General features: G+C 40.3%; 3 protein-coding genes across 3 annotated transcripts in view; 2 read left to right on the top strand and 1 right to left on the bottom strand.

The window, feature by feature from the left end:
- Window positions 1-676: 676 nt before the first annotated feature.
- On the top strand, window positions 677-2898 carry LOC125013859 (claudin-4-like). Its single transcript, XM_047594767.1, has one exon. The coding sequence runs from the start codon at window positions 1302-1304 to the stop codon at window positions 1977-1979; it is 678 nt and encodes a 225-aa protein (XP_047450723.1). The 5' UTR covers window positions 677-1301; the 3' UTR covers window positions 1980-2898.
- A 413-nt stretch (window positions 2899-3311) lies between these two features.
- On the bottom strand, window positions 3312-7186 carry sbds (SBDS ribosome maturation factor). Its single transcript, XM_047594764.1, has 5 exons — window positions 6927-7186; window positions 6616-6745; window positions 6310-6510; window positions 4757-4921; window positions 3312-4205 (listed from the first exon to the last, which is right to left on the bottom strand). Exons 1-5 carry the CDS (start codon window positions 7052-7054, stop codon window positions 4080-4082), a joined length of 750 nt encoding a protein of 249 aa, XP_047450720.1. The 5' UTR covers window positions 7055-7186; the 3' UTR covers window positions 3312-4079.
- A 1008-nt stretch (window positions 7187-8194) lies between these two features.
- Window positions 8195-8761, top strand: part of tyw1 (tRNA-yW synthesizing protein 1 homolog (S. cerevisiae)) — a 58477-nt gene continuing 57910 nt past the window's right edge. Inside the window, exons 1-2 of the mRNA XM_047595068.1 lie at window positions 8195-8342; window positions 8579-8700. Coding sequence (XP_047451024.1) covers window positions 8279-8342; window positions 8579-8700 — 186 coding nt within the window. The 5' untranslated portion in view covers window positions 8195-8278. The remainder of the gene's footprint in view (window positions 8343-8578; window positions 8701-8761) is intronic.

Genomic DNA, 8761 nt, shown 5'->3' with positions numbered 1-8761 from the left:
TTACCCTAACCCTAACCATCTCAACTAAATGCCTGATCCTAACCCTAACACTAACCCTAACCATAACCTAATTGTAACATTTACCCTAAAACTGAATTTTAACCTTCAAAACAGCCGAAAAGTGAGGCCAGAAAAGAGAGGACCAGCCAAAATGTCCTCACTTTACACAATTGTCCTCAATCTGATGGTATAAAACTTAAACTGGTTCTCAGAAAGATAGCTGTACAAGTACACACATACACACACACACACACACACACAAAAATTGCTTTAGGAAAACTCAAAAAAACATGAAGAACAGTAGACGGTGTTGACCTGTCCTCCAAATTCACCAGATCCTAGACTGATTAAGTATCTGTGGGATGATCCACAGAGGCCCCTCCCCTCAAAGACCCCCCACTAACAACATTGTGTTTACAGACACAACACCCTCCGAAGGCCCATGATGAGTCACGACTGATTTAGACTCACAAAAAGAGAACTTACGCAATAGTAGGAAGGTGGTCATAATGTTATGCCTGATCGGCGCTTGCATGATATCTTCCAGTACCTTAAACTATGTGTTACTTTGTCCACCGGCATCATTAAAATCCATTTAGTAGAAGCTTGTTAATCTCTTTCAAGTGGGAAATGTATCACATCGGCCATCTGCTTTAATATGTCAATATAAGTGCATGTAGAGTGTTTAATTGTGTCTGTTACCATTTTCTGTGGCATCATAAACAGAATACTTGACATACTAGATTGTGGTTTGTATAATTTTTTTCTAAATAAATGCCGTGAAGAGACCTCCTCCCATTTCAGTGCTTTGTTCTCCACCCAGCAGCTGCACGGGAGGATCCGGCTAAAACTCCTACCGAGAGCTCAGGAATTCCAACATGAGTGAGAGCTTGTGGCTCTTTAAATCAAGTTTCCCCTTCGCAGACGGTGGCGGACAAAACGAGAGAACAGTGGAAGCTTTGTTTTTGTCGCTCTGCGCAGAAACTGGGAGAAAGGGGATTGTTTTGAAACCATGGCAGAGCAAACAGAGGGATTTCCCTCCTCTGCGCTCAGATGAAGCCCTGCCGTGCCTTCTTTTCAGGAATACCAAAGAACTGGTTTCCCTTTGTCAGAACACACACACACACACGCTAGACGATCTGGGAAACACACCCACATAAAGCAGCCTGTGCCTCACACATGCACACACACGCTAGAATAACACCCAGCCCCGCTGCGCTCCGCTTCCAGCTGTTTCTGGTCCGGGAGCAGGAGGAGGAGGAGGAGGAGGAGGAGGCCCGGCCCGAACCCGGGAGGGAGACATGAGGCGGGAGCTGGAGCTCACCGGCTTCGGTCTGGCCTTGACGGGGTGGATGTGCGCCGTCCTGACGCGCTGCCTCGCCCTGTGGACGGTGCGCGGCACCCTGAACAACACCACGGCCGCCCTGCCGGCCTACTGGGACGGGGTGTGGCTGCAGTGGGATCACTGGGACCTGGGCCACGATGGCAAGCTGCACTGCTCCTTCTACCAGTCCCTCATGTCGCTCTCCGGACGCTTCCGGACGTGGAGGGCCCTCGTGGAGGCCGGCATCGGAGCGGGGCTTTTCGCCGGGGTGATCGGAGGGGTGGGTCTGGTGGCGTTCCCTCGGCGCGGACAGATCAAAGTGGCCTCTGGTGCCGTCTTTGTCCTGGCCGCGGTGCTGCTGTTGATTCCCACGGCGTGGACGTGCCACACGACCAGCGAGCCACTAGAGAGCGCTGTGCTGCTGAGCAGGGAGTGGGGACCTGCTCTGTACCTCGGATGGATCTCCTTCGGCTTGATGCTCTGCAGCGGGGTGTTTCTCACCACCAGGTGCCCGACCACGGGCGGCCAGGGGGAGCAGGGCGGCGGAGGCGGCGGGTACCCGGGTCTGGAGGAGGAGGCGAACCACCCTTTGAGCACCATCAACAGGACTACGTTCACGCACAGCCAGTACGAACGCAGGTCACAAGACGTGTGAGGGGACTGTGGTGACATATTTAACCGAGTGTGTGCATCTTGTTTTCATTATTCACATAATTTTACATTCATGCTTCTGTTGGTCTGTTACATTGTTTGATTTCAGCCTGATGTGTTAAAGGGTAAATAATGACTGTTCTTCACTTTACATCGGTGTAAAGCTCATTTCAACTGTTTTCCACGAAAGAAAATCTGTAATAAAGAACCGTTAATGTGTGAGAGACACTGCAGAGGTTGTTTGACTTCAGTCACGTGTTTCGACTGGTTTTTAACTGACTGACATTTTCTCAGAGGACATGTTAGATTTATCACACTGGCGGAGTTGTCTGGTCGCATTCCTCCTTCGTGGTTTCCTGGGACACGTAATGGAAATGAGCCAAGATGAAATGAATGTAGTCTAAGTGTTTTTTTTTTTAAGTATTTTTCTTTTAATTAGGTGAAAATGGAAAGAGAACAGTTTCTCATGAGGTGGTTGATTCGTTCATTCTGCAAAAACAGAATTACTAGAAAGAAGCAAAATATTTTTATATTTAATTTACGAAAAATTCTTTTAAAAGGCACAAAGTTTTTAAAATAAGCACAAAGTTCTTGTCTCTGAATAGAATATATCTTTGATACAAGCACTTTTCACTTTCTTGAAATTCCTCTCTTGCAGTGCAAAGACTACAGACAGTAGATTATGAATTTATCAGACTTTTTAGAGTTTATCAGATGTTTCACAGGACTTTAAATATGCTGCAAACAGGCGCTTCTGCTTTAACAGAGGTAAACAAAGATAAAACATGAGTTTCTCTTAATGCTTCTTATATTATAGCAGTAACTTTCTGAGGAGGAGGGAATTTCTTGCAGAATTTCTTATATTAAAATGCGATTGAATCATTTTCTTTCCCAGGATCAAATAAAACTACTTGTTTTCTGTTGCTCTGGTTGGTTTATTTATTTATTTGTTTGTTTCTCACTTGTGAAGTTACTACTAATGCAATTGTTCTGTAGCTCCTTTTGTCCTTTTGAACATTATTAAAATAAATAGTAAAATATTCAATATAGTGCATATACACTGATCAGCCACAACATTAAAACCACTGACAGGAGAAGTGAATAACATTTAAACCATCTTGTGATAATTCAATGTTCTGCTGGGAAACTTTTGCACCTTGATGGCAGCAGGATGAAGCCCGACACTGACACAGACATAAAAACAGCTGAGGAACAACTAAAAAAACAAAACAAAACAAATAAAAACATGAAGAACAGAACAAGGTGTCAACCCGGCCTCCAAATCTACAGATTTGGACGCCAGATTTTGTAAAGTAGAAAAATACACAAGCATGAAAATATTTGATTATAGATTTATTTGCCACAGAAGAAAATATATTCGTTAAAAGAAAATATAAATTATTATGTTAAACACTTTATCCATGAGATCAGAGCCTGGAGGTCGACTGCAGAAACAGCCTCGTCCAGTGGTGACGCGTCGACGACGCCAGGTTATAAAAGTTAACATTCTGTTTAATGGCTGATGGAGTGAAATTATTGTCTAATTAAATCCTGTAAAATGAGAGTTTCCTCCGGCGTTAATTAGCCGACATTCATCATTTTAGTTTGAAGCAATGAAAGTCACCAGCTTGGGTTTAACATTTTAATTTCACTGGAGTTTTTGCTTCAAATACAAGAGAATTTAATTGAAACTACTGCTTCACAGTAGTGTTATCACATAATCATATTTACATATATCCCATAAAGTAATGTGTGATGCGGTGGAGGGTCTAGATTCATGTATAATTAGTCTGTTTGAATGTCTGACATGTGCAGGAGGAATTAAAGTCAATGCACATGTCACTTCAGGTCAAACTTTCTGCTAACTTTCCAAAAGTAAAAACAGAATAAATAAAAGAGAAGACATGTCAGGTGTAAATGCTTCCACTAACCCGACTCAGCAGGAAAATGAATCCTTTAAACAGGAACAGCTGAGCTCAAACAGAGTCGACCATAAACAGAGTCTTTTACATAAGTTTTGTGTTTGCGTGCAGCCGTGAAGCGCGTTAGTGTGGACGAGGTGGACGAGGTGGACGAGGTGGACGTGTCCTGAGTGACTGGGCCACTATAGCTTCTCATCGCCCTCCTCCACGTCCTTCAGACTGAGGACCTCCAGGGACCCGCGGCCTTTCGTCTCACAGCGGATCAGCTCGTCGATCTCCCTGAAGCAGCCGGGATCCACCAGACACACCTGAGGACAGAGGATTTTACAATTAACAAAATGAGATTTAAAATGATAATAATAAAAAAAAAACTTTAGCAATGGAATAATAAGGTAGTTTCTACATATTTCATGGAAAAAAATAACAGCAAAAATACAATTAAAATCTGAATTTTGCATGTGAGGCTCTGCTACCTTTTACTTTTTTACTCATATATTAGTATGAAGCTAGGAAATGGTTGGATATGTTGAGGATGCAGGTTGTGACTGAGTGTAGTAATAATTTTATGTTTTATTACTATTATCATTACTACTATTATGTTGATTAAGTCTATGCGTCTGATCTGATGGAATATTGTTTACTAATCCTGAGGAGACCTGCAAGTCTTCTGCATTATTTCACACTTAAATTCTATTTAATTTATATTATTTACTTTTATTTTCATTATTATTTATTTCTATGTTCTGAATGAGTGTTTATACGTCTGTGAAGTGTATTGTGTTTTATGTTTTTGAGCAAATGAGGTCATAGTTTGTGTCGATGGAAAATAAAATAAACATTATGTTAAAAACTTGCTCACCATTTCCAGCTCCTCATCAAAGTCTTCACTCTCCACCACCTGCAGCAGCGGCTTCAGCTTCTCCTTCAGCCTCTTGCCTTCTTTGGCTGGAAGCACCAGGCGAAGCCTCATGTGGGCTCTCTGGATCTCCATGGTCTCCTTCAGCTGCCGGATCACCTCCAGAGCCTGGAAACAGGGGATCACATCAGATCAGATCAGATCAGATCGGTTCAGATCAGATCAGATCAGATCAGATCAGATCAGATCAGATCAGATCAGCAGCAGCAGACGATAAAATGCTTAATCTCTCATTATCTCTAACAATTGTCTAGTTATTCAATTTGTAAGATACAGAAATTCATCCATGTGTGAACACATTATATGTACATAAATACAGAGTACATACAGGAATCTTGAAGTTATCACACAACAGAATTCACAAATTCTACGCACACAAAACGTAGTAATCCACGTTTTATGTTACCAGTTCAACAAACAAATAAATGCAAACACTTTTTCAAATGTTTTTAGACTTGAACTCAAAATTAACCCCAAATTTTAAGACCTCATAAAGTAGTGATGAGATTTTTTAATACTTCCTAAGGGTTTTAATTTCCCCAAAATTAAATGATCAACTATTAATACTTTTCAAGCGGACACCATGAAATATCTAAGCTGAGGCTTTTATACTTTTTGAGTCATAGCGCTTTGGAAGAGAAAAAAACTCAAACACACACATCATACAGCTTCAGTATTTATCTTGTATAAATCTACACAATTGTGTGAACACTCTAATAATGGTATGTCAAAATACTGAGTGCACGCTATTAATATAGATTAAAAGGGAATGGCATTTAATTGTGATTTACTGTATTTCTTAGTGTGGAATTCAAAGGGTTAAGACCATTATGGGCTAAATTTAAGGCCGACACAAAGAACTAAAAATAAAAAGGAGAATTAGAGACTGAGAGTTACTTTCACAATAACAAAATTTATTGTCATTCAATTATCAAAACCAAATTTGATGCGAACACTGCAGATATTGTGAAGCGGAGGCAACAGAGAATTCTTCTTCTCCACAAACTGAATTCTGTCTCCTTTTATCCTCTGTCTATTATTGAAAGTCTGAAAATGTGTTTGTCTGTCGTCTGCTTGTTTCCCAGCAAATGAGAGATGTAAAAGCATAACGTTATAAAAACATGTTCCAAGAACAGAGGAGTGAAGTTTAGGGCCTTGAGCAACAAACTTTTAAGGAAGCAACCAACGTCTTGTCTTCTCCTGGTCATGTGCTTAACAGTGGATTTTCTCTGTTGCCCTCAGGTAAAATCTTTTATTTCCCTCTGTCTCTTAAATTCTCTATAATCTCTATCTGAGGGGATTTTTGTTGTTGTTGTTACTGGTGAATATGGTAACTTTGTTTTAGACTGGATCCAGAGAGTCGTCCAGATCACGGTACATCTTAAACAATGACAGACAAACCAAAGGTTCTGGATTTGTCTGATTGAGCTGAGCTCCGCTGGACCGATTAGGAAAGAAAGCAGAGACGTAAGAAAGCAAACCCGGCGTTTCCTGACCTGCTGCTTGGTGCTCTTGTTGGGCTTGACGGAGTAGTGGATGTCCTTCATCGCCCGCTCGATGAGGCTGACCGTGTACGGCCTCTTGGTCTCCGGGTTGACACACTTCTCCGCCACAATCGTCGCAATGTCCCTGAACATCGTCTCCAGCTGAGACTGCCTTTCCTTGTCCGACACCTGCAGCTCTCCTTTGGCCAAGATCTGTCAGTGACACAGAAATGAGAGGAAACACTGATTAACATCTAGTTAATGAAGCTGAAAGCGTAGATGAAGCAAATAAAGGATTTTATTTATATATATTTTTACCTGTTTACAGATTTCTGTTAGATCATCTGTCCCAAAAGCTTTGGTCAGGTCATCCTTCTTCGCCACCTGACCTTTGGACACATTAACGAAAACAGAGCTCGTCTGCAAAACCTCATCCAGGTCCTTCTCTCTGGAGGAAAACAAAAACACAAGCTAGCATTAGCTTCGTTAGCTTAAGGCCTAAGTGGAGCTTTAATTAAAAAAAAAAAAAAAAAAAAAAAAAACAAATAACAAACAGAGTGTTCAGACAGAGTTAAGCAAATTGAGTAACGCTGTAAACGGTGTCAATTTGGGCGTTTTCGGTCACTCACGCTCCGGATCTCCAGCTCACAACTTTATTCTTGTAGCAGGCGATTTCAAAGCGCTTCCCTCCTTTCTTCATCCGAACCACCGCCACGTTGGTCAGACGGATTTGATTCGTTGGCGTAAATATCGACATTTTTTTTTTGTGTGTGTCTAACGGGACAGAAAATCCCCGTCCGAAGTGCTGCTGTCAAGACAAAAAATATGCTGTCAACATGCAACTCCGTCACACACACATACGGTCCTGTGAGTGCGTTTTCAATAAGCCTCCGCCGCGAAACATCGACAACGAACAAAGGTTCCGCTCGCTTTTTCCCCTTTAGTCCTTTTGAAGATTTAGTAGGCCTATCGTATGTTAAAATAATTAGTAAACGAATTAAACAACATTACAATTTTTAAATAATGCATATTTGAAATAAAATCTTTTCTAAAATTATTAGAAAATTATTATTATTATTATTAACTATTGCATTTTACTATTACTCCTATGTCCATAAATATATGCTTCCGTCTCTATTTCGTGTACATTTGTTCATATGATAATTCTGTAATTTTATCTTACTATTTATTATTTAATTGTACTCTTATATTTCCCTTGTAGGTAATTAAAGTCTATCTAATTCTATTTCTGTATTTTTCAGTTTTAGGAGTTTTCACCTAAAGACTTAACACATCGTTGTGTAACACTTATTCATTTACTCAAAGTTTTTATATGTTTTTCTTACTGTATAATTAATAAGGACAGCCCTTATCTTATCACCAATAAGTAGTGCATTAGTCTGTTCTCTCCAAAAAATAATACAGACTGCAATATTTTGGTTAGTTTTTCTTCATCCTTTCATGTATGCACCATTGATGTTACGTATGTAGTTACGCACAGTGGCCGCTTGAGGACAGTCTACACATTTATTAATATTACAATTTATTTACGGCTTACGCTACTGGTTTATTTACAATATTTCTTGTATAGTAATATAGCCTTGTAAAACAACAGTATCATTCAAAGTCTAATTTTATTAATTAAAATAACATAACAAAAAATAAACAATTTAATATTACATTAAATATTCATTCAAGAAACTCCAACACATACATAACACACTACTATTTTTCCACAAACGATACTCAAAATCAATCTTAAAATTCACTGCTGTGTGTACAATAATAAGTGTCCATTTAAGGATCTTGATCAGGATAAAATCTGGATTTTTATTTCCCAATCACCAGTGTAGTTTCGCCAGAAACGCGAACAAAGAAGAAAGGACTTCATTTCCCAGCATGCTACCTGGTCAAACAATATGGTGGCCCACAGCAACAGTAGCTCCTGAGAACTCTGTGTTTTGATGCAATATTTGCAACAATGCATCGTTTGTTCGCAATTCTCGCGCTTTTAACAGGTGGGACGTTTGCCTCTGACACTAAAGGTGAGTTTGGTTGAATCTTTACCGGAAGTTAAACATAACATTATGGTCCTAGCCCGAGCTAAGGTTAATAGCATTACTGGTTAGCATGTATTGCTAACCCATCACCCGCCTCCTGTTTGCTAAAAATAACTAATGTTTTGGGTTTCATTTTATTAAATACATATACTATTATATTATTTATATAAATGTGCTGAAACAGAGCAGAGGACTCAGTTGGATGCATTTTGTCCTTCCAGTCTCACAGGATGGCAGCAGTCAGAACCATCTCATGTGGATATGGAACAACAGGTTGTACGTCTACTCTGCTGCTGCACTTGTCTTTGGGGTTTGGTTCTCACTGAAGGTGGCGCTGAAGGAGGTGAGCTGTCACTTCAGGAATAACCTGAGGAGATTTCTTCCTTCCTAAAACTGATGATCTC

This window comes from Mugil cephalus, chromosome 9, assembly GCF_022458985.1.
Source record: "Mugil cephalus isolate CIBA_MC_2020 chromosome 9, CIBA_Mcephalus_1.1, whole genome shotgun sequence".
In the NCBI taxonomy this organism is placed as follows: Eukaryota; Metazoa; Chordata; class Actinopteri; order Mugiliformes; family Mugilidae; genus Mugil; species Mugil cephalus.
The sequence above is the reverse complement of the archived record's forward strand: the minus strand, read 5'-3'. Positions and strand labels throughout refer to the sequence as shown.

What these genes read in the sequence shown, in the direction of transcription:
- sbds (XM_047594764.1), bottom strand. Translation starts at nt 7,054, where the DNA reads ATGTCGATATTTACGCCAACGAATCAAATCCGTCTGACCAACGTGGCG. An exon ending in GTGAGCTGGAGATCCGGAGC is followed by an intron (nt 6,746 to 6,926) that starts GTGAGTGACCGA and finishes GTTTTCCTCCAG; the next exon opens with AGAGAAGGACCTGGATGAGG. An exon ending in TTGATGAGGAGCTGGAAATG is followed by an intron (nt 4,206 to 4,756) that starts GTGAGCAAGTTT and finishes CTCTGTCCTCAG; the next exon opens with GTGTGTCTGGTGGATCCCGG.
- LOC125013859 (XM_047594767.1), top strand. Translation starts at nt 1,302, where the DNA reads ATGAGGCGGGAGCTGGAGCTCACCGGCTTCGGTCTGGCCTTGACGGGG.